Source organism: Sebastes umbrosus, chromosome 22 (genome assembly GCF_015220745.1).
Source record: "Sebastes umbrosus isolate fSebUmb1 chromosome 22, fSebUmb1.pri, whole genome shotgun sequence".
Taxonomy (NCBI): Eukaryota; Metazoa; Chordata; class Actinopteri; order Perciformes; family Sebastidae; genus Sebastes; species Sebastes umbrosus.
This window is the reverse complement of record NC_051290.1, coordinates 15,733,766-15,750,721: the sequence shown is the minus strand read 5'-3', so window position 1 is coordinate 15,750,721 and position 16,956 is coordinate 15,733,766. Positions and strand designations below refer to the sequence as shown.

The 16,956-nt window shown below is 42.0% G+C and overlaps 1 protein-coding gene across 1 annotated transcript; it reads right to left on the bottom strand.

Annotated features, from left to right (window-relative positions):
- Positions 1-1,240: 1,240 nt before the first annotated feature.
- On the bottom strand, positions 1,241-11,914 carry LOC119481672 (solute carrier family 2, facilitated glucose transporter member 4-like). The gene is made up of 11 exons (XM_037758805.1): positions 11,882-11,914; positions 10,209-10,304; positions 8,107-8,267; positions 6,299-6,423; positions 5,165-5,280; positions 4,832-4,994; positions 3,446-3,633; positions 3,200-3,304; positions 1,853-1,954; positions 1,562-1,765; positions 1,241-1,471 (listed from the first exon to the last, which is right to left on the bottom strand). The coding sequence occupies exons 1-11, from the start codon at positions 11,912-11,914 to the stop codon at positions 1,241-1,243; spliced, it is 1,524 nt and encodes a 507-aa protein (XP_037614733.1).
- Positions 11,915-16,956: the final 5,042 nt, after the last annotated feature.

Genomic DNA, 16,956 nt, shown 5'->3' with positions numbered 1-16,956 from the left:
TTTTCTCATACCGGCTGTGCTGCAGCACCTCTTTTCTGTCTGAAATGCTCCGTTTGAGCTCCTTGCCCGCCCTCTCGAAAAGCCCAGTCTGCTCTGATTGGTCAGCTGGCCCACTCTGTTGTGATTGGTCAACCGAACCTAACTTTTCGGACTCCACTCCAGCTCCACTCTAATTAGCTAACTAACTTTGTTTGAGGGCATGCCAAACTCGCCGCTAGGCAAAATGTGTTACTTGGTGACATCACCATGTTACAGAAGAAAAGGCATACTTCAAGCAAGGCGTTTCTGGCAGTTCAGGAGCAGTGTTTCTGTGGGGAGAGTAACTCCCTTTGGGCGTGGACTTTGGGCTTTGTAACTTTGTAGACCTTTTACATGCACACAAAAAATACATAACACATTAAAGGAAAGGGAAAAAGCACAATAGCATAATAGGTCCTCTTTAAATGTCTAAAACCAAGCAGCTGTATAATTGGCAAAATTATTTTAATCTGAAACTGTCTGATCAAAGAATAAGTAAACAAGATTTAAAACTCTGACCAGCTTTAGGTACTTGACAATTTTCAATACTTTCATTTAAAATATTTGTGTAATACCCATCCCATGTTACTGTTTAGTGTGAAGGGGTTTTAGGATTTAAATCTTGCCTTGAACCAGTTACATTCCAGCTATAGTTTGTGCTAAATGGTAAAAGTCTGAATGCTATCAGTTCAGTTGGATTTTCACATCTAGAGTGTTCCCAGCTTTAGTACAAAATATACAAGCATACTTGGCTCTATGGCTGTATATCCTAGGGTTTTTTTTGGGGGGGGGGGGGTCAGGGGGTTACCTCCAACTCTGAAAACTTTGGATGTCTTTGTAGATAAAGTGCAGGAATACCAAAGTCTCTCCACCTCCATCGGTCAATATTGCCACCGAGTGCATCACCATGGAATATCATCCTACCACAATGGGCAGTCAATGCCTCAACAGTCCAGACACTTTGTTCTGATGTGCTTCTTATTCCTTGAAACTACAGTAGTCAACTCTTAGGTTTTTAGCCTTTGTCGAGGCTCAATTCGTAACCTCATATTGCAGTGGTACCAGCAAATTCCAAAACACCCAGATTGTCACACCGTTAACACTGCTTTGGCACCACAATCTATATGAATACAATTGGCCTCAATATACATGTCAGAAAATAAAAGTTTGGAGTCATCCCAAGGTGTACTCAGTCCCATCTCTCTTCACGCAGGGCAACTCTTCAGTTGATGCTTTCCTCCCCCAAATAGTCCAGCTCGGTGCTGGGCTTGTCCAGATCCATGTCCAAGTCCATGTCCATATCCATCATTCCTCCTGCAGAGTGCTGATGGAAGTTTGCTGTGATCTGGTCGAAGGTCTTGCCCCGCGTCTCCGGCACCCGGAAGAATGTGAAGATGAGGAAGAAGAGGAGGAGTGCTGCAAAGATCAAGAAGACGTATGGCCCACACAGGTCCTGGAGAAAGATGGGAATAAATCCAGATTAAGAGATACGAGAAGGAGTAGACATTTGCGTAGGACATCCGCAACATCTATTCATACTCACAGCAACATATTGGAAGCACATGCCGATGATGAAGTTGGCGGTCCAGTTGGAGAAGCCGGCCACAGCCATGGCAGCCGGCCTCGGACCCTGAGAGAACAGCTCGGCTACAAAGAACCAGGGGATGGGACCGGGGCCGATCTCAAAGAAGGCCACGAAGCCAAAGATTGCCAGCATGCTGATGTAGCTCATCCATGGGACACTGTCCTGTCAGGTGGGAGGAAAAAGGGTTCAGAGGTTCATAGAGAAAGCAAACATAACGGTACAGGACACTTGTATCTTTGGGAGACTGACCAACAAAGCAAGAGCGGTGGTCATGATGACGGCACAGATGCACATCCCACCAAGTCCAAGCATGTGGAGCGTCCGTCGACCCATCCTCTCTATCAGGAAGAGCTGTTAATGGCAAGGAAATGGGTTAACGGAGAGTTTGGTATCCTCAGTAGGCATTTAGAGGTCAAACTTACATATTCTACTTAGGCTGAACAGTGGTGCTTTGAGCCACATGCTAAAATCAGCAATGACAACGCTAACATGCTGATATTTAGCAGGTTTAAAGGAACAGTGTGTAGCATTTTGGGGGTCTATTAGCAGACATGGAGTATAATATTCATAACTCTGTTTTCATTAGTGTATAAACACCTGAAACTAAGAATCATGTTTTCGTTAGCTTAGAAGGAGCCCTTCATAGCTACATAGGGAGCGCGTCCTCTTCACAGAATCCGCCATGTTGCTCCGCCATGTTTCTACAGTAGCCCAGAATGGACAAACCAAACTCTGGCTCTAGACAGGGCCTTTCACATTTTTACGTTACCTGAAGGCCACCGTAGTGAAACTCCTGTAACGTGAGCTGCAGAGTGCAAAACCGTGGTACCGCCAGCCGCCGTCTGACTTCCGTTGCTCCTAAAGTAATGTTATTATGGTAAAGATGGCCTCCGAGGTGAACGGCTCACGTTACCGCAGAGGATTACTCAGTTGGTTGCAATCTGCAACCACACCACTAGATGCTGCCAGATCCTACACACTGTCCCTTTAAACCAAAGTATTGGACCAATTAAAACTTTGACCTGATGATGGCGCTAGATAGAATGTCAGGGGAACACCAACATTGTTACATGTCATCTTGAGGAGGACATGAATGGTTGTACCAAATTTCATGGCAATTCATCCAACATTTGTGGAGATATTTCACTTAAAACCCACAACAACATGATGGCGTGAGAGGAAAAGTCCAGTAGGATTCTTCTTCTGGGAGTCATGGAACGTCTGAACAACGTTTCACCATTCAAAAGCTCTCTAGATATTATAGCGGGGACCAAAATAGTGGACCATCCGAATAGCCCTGCTGCTAGCGCGGCTAAACATCCCACTTCTCGACCCATTTAATGACATTGAAACATCTTGACCTGCTAAACCAAACTTGACCTATTTGGAAGCAGGAATGTTTGAGAGGCGGGCACAAGAAAACGCTGCCGTGTTATCTTATTTGCTCTTTGATAACAGTGTTAACCAGTAATAGAGACACACTTTGGTACATAGCAAGCCTGTTATCGTTATCGTACTGAATTGACAAAAGATTGAACATTGAATTCTTTGATAAGGAAGGATATCAAAAAGACAAGATGAAGGCATGTTACTGACCGAGACCACAGTGAAGGCACAGTTCACCACGCCTGCTCCTATGGTGGCGTAGACTGGACTCTGGACTCCTGCCTTTAGGAAGATACTGGTGGAGTAGTAGAAAATCTGACCAGAGGGGTAAACAGATTATGACTGTCAATATCACACTGCACTGATTCATTATCCTTTTTGGGACTTTATGCAAGGTGTACTGATAGATAGAATAATGTGATTTTCTTGCTGTGAAGTATAACTTTATTGACTCACTGCGTTGATCCCAGACAGCTGCTGAGAGAGCTGCAGCAGGATGGAGATGATGATGGGCTGGCGATAGAGCGGAGAGCGAAAGAGCTCCAGGATGGACACCTTCCTCTCCATGTCCATCTTCCTCTTCTCCTCCTTCATCTCAGCCAGCATGCTGCCCACCTCCTGACGGCCCGTCAACCTCCTCAGACCTGCACGAAGGAGGCATTGAGAGGTGTGTATGTTCAATTAGAATATTCTGTTTGAGTTCAGCCTGCAGACACTTGTTCTAGTGCGTTCAGCCCCACAAAGGTTACATAAGGTGACTCCAGAGTACTTTAGTACAAATAGCAAGACACTGTACTGTAAGTCATTAGATAGTGTAAACCTGTAGGCAAGTTATTTGGTCTTATACAGGTCTTTCCTCTTTAAAGGAGTAGTTCACCCCAAAATGAGAATACATTTTTTTTAGAAACCAATAAACCCATACAGTAAGTAGTTTAGATTATTCCGGTCATCGTTCAACAGCAACAAAAATACAAAAGATGTCAATAAAATGTCTTCCTGTACAGCCTGATCCAACTATTGTAGCCAAATCTTCAATCTCAAGAAGTATTTAGTCTCTTTTTGGTCGTTTTGTATCTCTTTGTAGACGTTTTGCATCTCTCTGTAGACGTTTTGCGTGTTTTTGTGGTCATATTCTGTCTCTTTTTGGTCTTTCTGCGTCTCTTTGTAGTTGTTTTGCATCTCTTTGTAGATCTTTTGCGTCTCTTTGTGCTCGTATTCTGTCTCTTTTTGGTCGTTTTGTATCTCTTTGTAGACGTTTTGCGTGTTTTTGTGGTCATATTCTGTCTCTTTTTGGTCTTTCTGCGTCTCTCTGTAGTTGTTTTGCATCTCTTTGTAGATCTTTTGCGTCTCTTTGTGCTCGTATTCTGTCTCTTTTTGGTCGTTTTGTGTCTCTTTGTAGACGTTTTGCATCTCTTTGTAGATGTTTTGCGTCTCTTTGTGCCCGTATTCTGTCTCTTTTTGGTCATTTTGTGTCTCTTTGTAGACGTTTTGCGTCTATTTTTCTTCTATACTTCACTATTGTAGCCAAATCCACAGAGACGAGCAAGTCAGGAGGAAAATCTATAAAATAATGACGTAAATGTTGTACCTGTCGCCTGCAAAATGTAATTTAATAGATATCTTGAAAATATATAGTACCATTATAGCTATGAGGAAGGCTGTTATACTAACTATAGCTGCTAACTTTCTCATAATTTCCCATCACATATTTGGGTTTCAGATTTAACCTCAAAAAAATAAACCACAAAAAAATTAAAATGATGAAATAAAGCTTATTCCAGTATAAAACCAAGACCTTAAAGATGTCCTGAGACCAGTGTGGAGTGCTCCGGCTCCGCTCACCTCTCTTGGCTTGGTGCTCCTGGCAGCGGACGATGTAGAGGAAGCGAGGGCTCTCGGGGCAGAAAGGCAGAAGTGCCATCTGCAATACAGTCGGCACAACACTTAAACCCATCAGAACCGGCCACAAGTGCTCAACGCCCAGTAACGACTCCAGACCGAGGATCTGCATAGAGAGAGTGTGAGGGCATTACATTTAAAAAAGATGCTGTAAAAATTTCAAGAAAATGCTATTCCAAAACATTGATATAAAACATCACTTGTTGATATAATGGGACATGATACAGAAAGGTTTTATAATCTCTGCAACATCAATATCACAGTGTGCTGTCATACCTGTGCTATGAGAATACCAATGACTATCGCCAGCTGGTGCAGCGTGCCCACGGCCCCTCGCAGACTAGTAGGAGCGATCTCACCAATATACATCGGTGTCAGGCCTGATGCCAACCCTGCACAGAGGAAAAGCTGGATCAGACCCAGAAACTTTCTATCTATAAGTGCATGGACAGATTATGAGACAATGGGCCCCTGGGCACAGACATTTAAAGGGCCCCCCACAAGAGCCGCAAAATTCAAAGAGACATCTTTTGGGTCATTTTGCATCTCTCTGTAGTCGTTTTGCATCTCTTTATAGACGTTTTGTGTCTCTTCGTTGTCATTTTGCATCTCTATGTAGTTGTTTTGTGTCTCTTTGTTGTCATTTTGTATCTCTTTGTAGTTGTTTTGCATCTCTTCATGGTCATTTTGCATCTCTTTGTTGATGTTTTGTGTCTCTTTGTGGTCATTTTGCATCTTTTTGGAGTCGTTTTGTGTCTCTTCATGGTCATTTTGCATCTCTTTGTTGACGTTTTGTGTCTCTTTTTGGTCATTTTGCATCTCTTTGTTGATGTTTTGTGACTCTTAGTGGTCGTATTCTGTCTCCTTTTGGTTGTTTTATGTCTCCTTTTGGTCATTTCGCATCAATATGATGTAGTTTTGTGTCTATTTTTGGTAGTTTTGCGTCTCGTTGTGATCATTTTGTGTCTCTTTGTTGACGTTTTGTGTCTCTTTTTGGTCATTTTGCATCTTTTTGGAGTCGTTTTGTGTCTCTACAAGGTCATTTTGCATCTCTTTGTTGACGTTTTGTGTGTCTTTGTGGTCGTTTTCTGTCTCTTTTTGGTTGTTTTGTGTCTCATTTTGGTCATTTTGCATCAATGTGGTATAGTTTTGTGTCTATGTTTGGTAGTTTTGCGTCTCATTGTGATAATTTTGTGTCTCTTTGTGACTTCCCAACAAGAAATGTTAGCAGTAACTTAAAACAGAGGCTCTGGCCCAGGGGCCTCTATAACCTGTTGGGCCCCTGGGTCTGTGCCCAGTGGGCCCGTTCAGTAATCCGTCCCTGATCAACTGTGAAGGAGATGAGAATTTCCTGTAAATACGTAAATAAAACAAATGAGAAAGGAGAGAACAGAAGAGTGGAGCGCTCACCGCAGTAAAGACCAATGACAAAGCGTCCGAGGATCATCATTTCAAAGGAGCGGCACAGCTTGGACAACCCCATCAGACTTCCACCAATGAAGGCAAACATGTTGTTTATGAGCATGGCTTTCCTCCTGGAAAAAACACAGACAAGCATCTTTTTAGAAATTCACCACACTTTTAAATCTCAATTTGACCTTTTTCATCATCAAAGAGTCTTAGAGTGAGATTAGCATCAACTCAAACACTAGTAAGAGTATGTTTTACAGATTTGGAAAAATAAAACACACTCTTATAAAATCACTTCCAGCATAACATTATGGTCAACATACAAATTACTGTTGGTACTGTAAGTGTTAGGGCAGCACAATGACTTTGGGTTGAAAATGTACATATAGAACATTAAAAATACACTCTTTAGTACTTGAATAATGGACATTATACAGTAGATTTCTCTATAGCCTGTGTGCTGTTTGCTACACAGATTTGATATGATTGTAGTGGATGAAGTATACAGACCCCTTTTAGCCTCCAGAGGGCAGTGTCATACAAAAACAATGAAGGCTCAAGTTAGCTGCTTTTAAAAGCCCTGGCTGAAATGAGTAATTCTTAAATAACCTTTAAAAAATTAAATATGAAACATTAACCAGCTGCATCTTTGCAGTTCGGCATTATTCCATTCTATTGAAAGTTATTTTTAGACCATGATCATCACAAGTCATGCAAAAAGGTTATATTTCCCACGTATTTCCCATGCTGTGCAGCAAAATGACAATCAAAACTAAAAATACTAAACAATCAACATCAAGATAGTTTAAAGATTTCCTCCAGACATATTTTAAGACATAAAAATACTCAATTACCTCCTTAAAAAATCGTAAAATTCTTAAAATCCAGAATCTATGGATATACAAGTATAACTTATATAATAATAATATAATATAAATATAACTGCTGGACTTCACTGTAAAGTCCATCTCAGTATTTGTGCATTAGAGGTTTTCCACATCACACTTGTGTAAGTTGCATTTTGGCTCTCGATTGACTTCCAGCCTAGTTATGATGTCATAAAATCATGCTCACATGATACATCTTAACCTCAAATTTAAGTTGAGCAGAGAAACTTTCTGATCAGATGAATGTGAAAACAGCCTTCTCGTATCAAACTCTGCACATACGTCAACCTACACAGTGAACGAAACCTTGCTTCAAATCAGACTGCTCACTGCTCCGCCTGTGTCTCACCCACCAAACAATAAGATCTCCTGTTAAAGAGGAACACTGGAGACTTGAGTTGCATCTAAATCCCTTTGACCTCAGAGGTCACAGCAGCTCCCGCCGTCTTTACCAGCCAAATGCTTTTTTTAGGAACAACCTTGTCCTGAGTGCACCCAAGCTGAACGCTGCCACCCTCACAACCCCTCCTGACCCAGAGCTGCCAGCTCTGTTAAGATCCCCTTTCAGTCACTGGGAGCTGTGGGCAGCAGTCCAGTTTGCATCCCAGCTCAGGTTACAGAGTGAAACTGGGTTGACGAGGAACATCCTGGGCAGAGTTCCTCCTAAGTGACTAAAGACTGGACGCTGGGATCCATTTTGGATCCATGCAGAGGTGGAAAGGAGACACTGTCACTATGTATCATGATATCGTGCCTGAGTACTGGACTGTCATACTGGGAAGCATAGTAATGTGTACGACCACTGACATAACTGGCAATAGCCACCTGAAGCTTGGGTTCATGCAACAGGACACAGGCAAAATAACTCCCAATTCAGTAGAAATGCCTAAATGATGTGTCTCATCCTTTGTGTTTCCCTACCTGCCCAGCCACTCGGAGACGAAGCCCACACAGAAGGAGGACAGCATGCCACCGATGGAGAAGATGGCCACGGACAGCGACCAGAGGGAGGTGAGGGTCCCCGTGGGGATGGGCTCTCCATACCGGTGCACCCACGTAGCGTTATAGTCCTCCTCAATGATCTGCACAGGGCACAGAAGAAAGCATGAGAAGTGTTAAACAACCCGGGAGAGAAGATACATAAGAAACAAGGCAAGTTTAGGTGTTACGTTTGTGTTTGTCAGAGTTTAAAGTAACCTGTTTAGAGATTTAGACTCGCTTTGATAGCCCACATGGCTCATGGCCTTGATAACTGGAATTTAAAGTCAGCCTTTCTAAATTTAACACATTTGATTCACACCAGAGCTGTGTATCAAACCTCAATACCTTTATTGGTGCCAACCAAAATGTGTCAGTAGAGTCTTTAAAGTTGTCAAGTACAGATACGGAAAGCTGGCATCGAATGTCTGGTCAAATTTGTAGTATGGGTCTCCTAAAACATGCTTATTATTCTCAAATAAGGGTTTTTCAGGTATTGTGTGTGCGCTAAATGACCCTGTTCAAACTCAGAAGTTACCATTGGCTCCTAAGCTGGAACTACATTAAAATAAATGTAAAGGGGTTATCAACTATAGAGGACGGAACCTGCCAAAATAAAAAATAAATATATAAATGACTCGATAAATATGTAAATATGCCTTTAAATGAATCAGAAATAATATTAATAATAAATGTAGGCATTAAATAAATTGATAAAATGTGTCAAAATTTATATTTGTGTTTTAATTTGCTTTTTTATTTATTTATATTTGTATTACTTCCCCTATCTATGTACGGTTCCATTTATGTTTTCCTTTTATCTTTTTATTTTTATTAACTTTTAAATTTATTTATTTATTTTTGCTTATTCTTTCTTTATTTTAAACTTATTTATATTTTTATTTTAAATGCATTTATTCATTATTAATATTTCTGTATTTATTTATATATGATTTTCCAATTGCATCCCCCATTTATTTCCCGAAACTTTTTTTATTTCCACACAGTAAAATAAAAACAACCGGGAAGAAAAAAATCTATATGGAGGATGCACAATGTAGAAAGGATAAAGGATAATCTACAACCTTAATGAAAGGGTAGTTGCTGTCCAGTATAACATTTCATTTGGTATATATATCATAAAGTCAGCCTATATTAGACTATTTCTTAAACAGCTCTATTGTAATGTCCAACATTAACTGTCTCATAATGTCACACACACACATAAAGACACAGCAGCTCAGCTTCTATTCTGGTTTCAGAGAAGGCTCACCTGACTTGGCCTGAGTTCTCTGTGTCCAATCATCTCTCCGACTGACTGGATGTGCTACTAATGCCATATTTTGTGACATATTAATATATGGAATTATGTGGAAGTATTTATTGAATTCTAATCTTGACAAAAGCGCAACATACACACACTATATGGGCAGTCATGAATCATACATACATTTCTCACATGCAGTACCCAAGCATGCCTTCATACTGGATCACCAGATGTGGCTGCAACATGAGCAGCCAGAGCAAGTCCATCCGTGTATATCTATATATACATACAGCGTTTTTATGCGAAGGCTCCAGAAGTGTGTGCAGCACCATGCTGCCTTCTGGATGTGACAGTAAACTAATCATATAACTCCTCCCCTCTGTTCCTCATAAACCAGACAGAAATACCTTCCAGTCACACCAGAGATGTTCTGGCATTGCTGTGTTTCCATTAACACGACTAAGATGCTCAACAGCTTTGCTCTGAAGTGTTCATCTGACTCCCTTGCGTTTGTTTTTCTTTGCAATCACATGGCAGGGATTGTTTCCCTCCTCCAAGTTTATTTTCTAAACACCATCGGCACCGCTTGAGGCCGATGTTGTGGCGTCAAACATTGTAAAATCAGGAAAATATGACAAACAGCTTAGTTGACGTCTGGTTAAATGTCCCTGTGTTTGCCTCCCGCATCGTACATCGGCACTTCTTTCAACACGCCCATTGGCACCAGTTTGGCACTGTCATGGGATTTTATTGACTAGGATCGGTGCTTCGTTTTTACCTTCTGAGGTGCATTGATGACGCCGATGTTGTATCCAAACTCCAGAGATCCCAGGACAGCCGTGAAGACGGAGAGAACAAAGGTTCCAGTCAATGTCTGGAGTACAAACACACACAAACACATAGAGAGTTAAAATAACACATTTACAGAACAGTGTGAAGATGATAATGGCAAATAATAAGAGAGCTTGAGTGGATAACTGGGGTTGGTTTCGGCACTGTAGCCTTACTCCCTCCAACAGTGATCCTGATGAGAGACAGCACTTTCCCTCCAGTTCCCCATCAGGCTACAGGCACCTGTTTCCACGGTGACAGACGAGGCGACCTTGGGGAGATGAGGTCTTCCCCGTTTTATTAGATGGCAGATTAGTTACCAAGCAACTCAAAGCTAAAGACATAACTAAATAACAGATATGTGATGGTTTTCATGGTGATCTTGGAGGGCAAACCCATCATGGCTTCCTGTAAAGTTGATATTTTGGTGATGTGCGGCCTCCTGGCAACAACTATATGATGTGACTTTAAACTAAAAATGTGGGCAAAACGGATCTTCCTGTTGTATTGTATTGCATTCATTTCTATTTTATTCTATGGATCATTCAGCAAAGTTTGAGTTTGTATTATGTGTAGTTGGCATGCACATGGGTCTTGACCTTGCTGTGTTGAGTCACTAGATAAGTGCTGTTCAGTATTCACAAACCAAAACAGAAGGCTGTGCGCGCGTGTGTGTGTGTGTGTGTGTGTGTGTGTGCGTGTGTGTGTGCGTGTGTGCGTGTGTGTGTGTGTGTGTGTGTGTGTGTGTGTGTGTGTGTGTGCGCACGCCGTGTCCTTGCAACACAAAAGGTAAAACATCAGAAGCAACATGTTATGCTCTGTTACACTTCATGCATTTCATTAAAAATTGCCTCATGCTCCAGTAATTCATTTACTTTCCACTTATCGTGAATGAATCTGATTCCTCAGAACTCATGTTTGCTTTTTTGCTTTGTTTGAGTTTCCGCGCTTATACGTCTGAGATGATCCCACATCCCTTGAACATCAACCTGCCCTGTTATCGCCTGTTTATTCTTGACGAAGCAGCTTCATAAGTTTTTGTCTCTTCATGGCATCACAGATAACAGTCCTGTCTCTCTTGTTTCAAGATTATGGAGAGATTAAACTGTCCAGAATCACAGGAGTGACACTTAAAAAAGATTCATGCCTCTACTTGACCTAGAAATCTTTTCTCAGAAAGAGCTGCAGGGAGCATACAGCACAGGCTTTGTTTATGAGGGTGGTGAAAAGGAACTAGTCAAACTAGATGGCCTATAACAAACCTGTTTAGCTCTGGTCAAGGTCATAGCTAGGACTAAATAAGGGCCAAAGCTCCTCCCTGAAACTAACACATGTATTGTAGTTACTGTTTATTGCAAAGGACATTAATCATTATCATTATTCTCAATTGTTTATCATTTAAGAATCTATAGGCAATTGCTTTGTATATTTTTTAACAAATATACTACAAGACATATGTTAGAGCTGAGAGAAATGACAAAAAAAATCTTATTTTATATCATTTTAATTTAAAATCTTATAATTTCAGATTTTTCTGCTCGCCTTTGCAGGTAATAAAACAAAAAAAACAAGCCCAACCACATTTATAAGTTGCAAAAAGCTCTCAGTGAAAAGCTTTACCTCTCCTCCGAGTTGCTGAAACCCGGCAGGCATGGCTTTGGCAGCTCCGGGCACCCAGCAGCAGCAGTAACAGTCGATGACAGATGCGTCTGGTGCCAAATGAAGACACGTGAAGCTCCCACCAAAAAGGACAACAAGTCCTGAAACAAACTTCAGCTCTTTAGCAACGAAGGGAACGTAAATCCAAACCAAGAAGAAGCCCTAAAGTGCCCAGTCTGGTGCGTCCTGTTCTGCAGGGTGTCCTCTCTTCTTTGAACTCTGTGTTGTGTCAGTCCAGCTGGGATAGAGTGACACCCGCACACCCACATGCACGCCTCTCTATGAGGGTTGGGAGGGGGCTGAGGCTGCTCCAGGCCAGAGAGAGAGAGAGAGAGAGAGAGAGGCCCAGTGGGCTGATCTTGAGGTCCTCCTGCAGAGGTCGAGACTCAAGCAGGAAGCTCATTTGACCTTAAAGACTATTGGCTGAAGGAGAGAAAAGTGGGGTATTCTTACAGACAAGGGGGTCTGGTTTTTATTATGGTGTGCAAGATATGAAGGATATGTGGGAAAAGCTGTGATTAGATTCCTGTTTAAATCAACAATAATTTATCTTTCGGAGCTCATGAGCCAGAGGCTTGCTCAGGGCCAAATTTGGTGTTAGGGCTCCCTGTTTATAAGCCTTGTCAACTGGCCTTTTAATGCATTATAAACTCTCTAAAAGAACCTCACATACAATATATGTGGTGCATCTTACTGTTTTCTGTGCTCATGAGGTGCAACATTTTCAATATTATTTTGAATAACCAAGATGTTTTGACCTACAAATCTGTGAAGTATCATCTAGAGCAGGGGTCGGCAACCTTTTCTATCAAAAGACCCATTTTAGGCAAAAACAACAACAAAAAAATCTGTCTGGAGCCGCAAAACATTTGTGATGACGGTAACACAGTTTATAGTCTAAGTATATAGTATATAAGTCTAATGCAGTGAGGGCCAAAGAGCAAATGTATTACGGATTATTAGGGCTACATTGAGGGAAAAAACATCTGAGATTTCCAGAATAAAGTCATAATATTATGAGAAAAAAAGTCGTAATATTACGAGAATAAAGTCATGACTTTACGAGAATTTTTTTTTTATATTATGAGAATAAAGTTATAGCTAAATGAGAAAAAAAAGAAAATAGCACGTAAAATTACTGCTTTATAATATTATGACTTTATTCTCATAATATTATGACTTTATTCTGGAAATCTCAGATTTATTTTTTTTTCCTCAATGTGGCCCTAATACTCCGTCGTACCATCGTACTATAGAGCTACGACAATGATGAATAAAAATGAAAATGTAAACAAAAAACAGTTATTCATTTCCATTTTTAAAAATCCACAAGGAGCCACTGGAGAGGAGCTAAAGAGCCGCATGAGGCTCCGGAGCCGCAGGTTGCAGACCCCTGATCTAGAGGATAAAATAATGGCACTGCTCAGGTGATTGGACCTCAGACGAACCCATGTCAAGTCCCCAAGTCCAACACACCACCAGCTATGACTCAACATTTCTCGTGGGCAGCAGCAGCAGCAGAGAGGGGCTCGTCTTTGACGCCCTGCCTTGGCTGCCTTTGTCTGTCTTCCCAACAGCAATAAATCCCTTTCTATTTCAGATCACATGCCAAAGGGGTCACACACCATAGCTCCTGTTCCACAAAACCCTCCCCCCGTCCTCTCTGTTGCACACAACAAAGCTCCTCCAACAGAGCAACAGGTGGACCCTAAATTTAAGGCTGTGCCACCACCGGTCACCGGTGTAGTTATAGCGAGGGGAAGTTTGCTGATGGAGTGACGGCGTATCAGAGGCGGGGATTAGAGGGTGTGTGTTGTGGGAGGGTTGCGCTGGGCGGGAAAAAGTAAGAGCGCAGTGGAAAAATTATCTGCTCTAGATCTCTCAATCAAATGATTCAGGCCCTCCCCTCGCAGGCACACCTCCACATCACGCCACTCTCTCCTTGGAGCTTGCCGCCTTTGCCTTTTTCCTGCCCTCATACGAACATTGAGAAAGAGAACCTGACACCCCCCTCATCCAAAGCCAGGGCCCCCAAGTACAGCCATGTGTGTGTGTGTGACTCTGACTAAATGTAGAGAAACTTTATACCATCAGAACAGTGACGTAAAGCCTCACCAGCATAGTTCATTTGCGCAGTCAGGGGCAGACAGACATTTCCAAAAAGTATCACATGAATTCACACAGAGAGAGCCAACGACAATGATGGAACTACAAATACTGACTGACATGATGGTATAAATAAGCGCACATGCACAACCTTGCTCCGTGCAGTCAGTATTTTTTATCCAAAAGCCCATGTTCAGCACTATTTCACAATGCAAAATGTCACCTGTGTTGTCCCCAAACTGGAGATGGCAGCCAGTGTGTGTTTTACTGTTATCTGAAACAAAAAGTCACACCACCACCACACAAACACACACACACACATCATGTGCCTGCCCTCTATTACTCCCCCATGTGTTGTATAGAGAAACAGCCCATGTAAATACTGTTCCTCCTTGTCAGGGGGTCAGCTGGTTCGACATCATATTACAGTACAGTCGCATGATGCATGGCAGGTGTTGCACAGACTATACGGCTAGTGTCGGTGTGTGACAGCCATTAACATTCGCACCAAATTGCATGGCTGTCCAGTCATTTGCTGGGGGAAAAAACTATGAATTCATATGTTCAGACAGAAACATAAGTGATGGGTTATTGTATAGATACCATTTATGAAGATTACATGACACGATGCAGTGAAAAGGTGGGGAAAAATGCACACAATGAGTTCAAAAAGAGCAGGAGACGTGCAGTTAGTTCACTAAAGTAATGTTTTATTAGAATGGCCAAATTGTTTTAGCAATTTAGCAATTAGCAATAAAGATCAAAGAAATAAATCCAAACAAGTATCTTTATTGCAATGAATATTAAAACGAATTGTAAACGGAATTTTCTTCCATGGATCATACGAAAAGATAAAATTCAAAATTGGCCTACAAAACTACGTCATCCCTAGAGCACTCTATTTACCGTACAAACATGAGAGTGGTATCCATCTTCTCATTTAACTCTCAGCAAGAAAGAGAAAGAAGTGCATTTCCCAAAATGACAAACTATTCTTTTAAGTTGACACTGCAAAGCTACAGAAACTATGCTGATTGTACAACTGAGCACCACACATGCAGTGAGGAGGGACTAAGGCCTACTAGTCTGTTCTCAATGTAGCTGCATATGTACCAACACACCTTATGACCACTACCAAATTATAATTAAATGTGCAAAGGTAATGTTATACATGTATGAAGCTCTCCGTATGCCTGCACTCATTCTGGACGGTATCCCTTTCTGCTTGGTAACCACGGGAAAGAATTCAAAACACACACACACACACACACACTCATGCAGCCTCTTGCCCTGCCTCATGACATGCACACCTCGAGAAAAAATATTAAATTACGCATAACATCAGATTTATTCAACATTCTACTGCAACATTATGCAAATTATCTTTTCCCTCTCTGCCCCTGGTCCTGTTCTGTTAGACCTCACTATTGTATCTACATGCTGTGCCACTGTGATCGAGTTCATAATGGACTCTCTGGCACCGTCAACACATACACTCCAAAGGTCAAACAGCCACCTAGCCCCAAAGTGGCACCAATAATCACTACGCACCCAGAGGGATAGACGAGAAGCAACATTCACTGCGTACTCTTTGGATGTGACGCTTGCCAGATCAGGACAAGACAAGCCAGCAGGTTGGCACAAGTGGCCCGATGCAGCTGACGGCACCTGAGTGAGGTGCTGCTCGGAGTTTCTCTGCAGCTCTGGTGCCCAGCGGTGTAGAAGTTTATCTAATCAGCACAGGGGCGTTTGAAGGGTGATGAGAGGCGACGTCATCCAGCCTGTTGGAGTAGATTATGAAATCATTAAACAGTGTTAAAGGGACTGTTTGTAAGAATCAGAAATGCTTGTTAACAGCAACACCTGTAGCCGTTAAGTTAAAGAAAGTCAGCGTCGGGCTCGCGCTTGTGCTCGCTCTAAATAGACATGAACAAGCATCGCTCAAAACAGTGAGGCGACACACGTCAGCTAAAACCACAATATCACTCTATATTTCACCTGCTTGGCAGTAATGTTAGCTGACCAGACGAAGGTCTCTCCATGAATCACTGCTGATCCTAGTGTTGGCTTTTCCTGCTTCAGCCTCCCGACCGCGGTGGGAGGGAACAGGGGAGACACCGGCACCCGGTCGGAGACGATAACGTTTCTCGTTGCGGAGCCCCGTCACTTCACAAGACACGGGAAACCTCTGTTGGTCTGGAGGAGCTGCAGCAGTTATTTCTGCACAAACGTCCACTGTACATTCACTAGATATTCTCAGAGCTACGAAGTCTTCTGCAGTGTGTAGTGTGCGCGCATGCACGTGAGGTGGAGCGAGCTGAGTGAAGGCAAGCAGGCAGAGGAGCAGAGGAGCAGAGGAGCAGAGTACAGCAGAGACTCCGGCCCTGGAGACCAAAGCTACGGTCTCCCCCGCGTCCTCCGACCGCGGCCAACACTGTTTTGCAAGACGGGCTTCACTAGATACAACTTTGAGGTTTTGGTGCTTCCGTGTAGTTTGTGTTGGAATCTTGTCTGACCAGTGTAGCCACACATACGTATAAGAAGTTACAAACAGTCCCTTTAACTGGACTACAATAAAATTGTAGTAACCAGGAACCCACTGTGCACTAATAGGAACTAATAATAATTAGGTTTCTGAGAGCAAAATATATATATTTGTATGTACAGTGATTTTGAGTGTAGATTTGATGTGTTATGTATGCTTTTGCCACTTCAAAGTACAAATTGCTTGCTTGTAAACTTACATTTTATCACTTAGAATACTTAATAACTAAGCAACCAATGTTGTAACTATGATGCAGTTTTTATTTATTAGCAAACTGCTTAACTGTGTACAAACTAAGTATATTTACAATAAGTTGGGAGGTTTCAGTAAAGGGTACTTTTTAAAGAGAAATACGTCATGTCATCGTCATGTTGCCTTCATGTGC

Bases quoted from the DNA above. Each gene is read 5' to 3' on its own strand.
- LOC119481672 (XM_037758805.1), bottom strand. From the start codon at position 11,914: ATGCCTGCCGGGTTTCAGCAACTCGGAGGAGAG. The intron at 5,281-6,298 runs GTGAGCGCTCCA...TCCTCTGTGCAG, and splicing joins TGTCATTGGTCTTTACTGCG to GGTTGGCATCAGGCCTGACA. The intron at 1,766-1,852 runs GTCAGTCTCCCA...CCCACCTGACAG, and splicing joins CCACCGCTCTTGCTTTGTTG to GACAGTGTCCCATGGATGAG.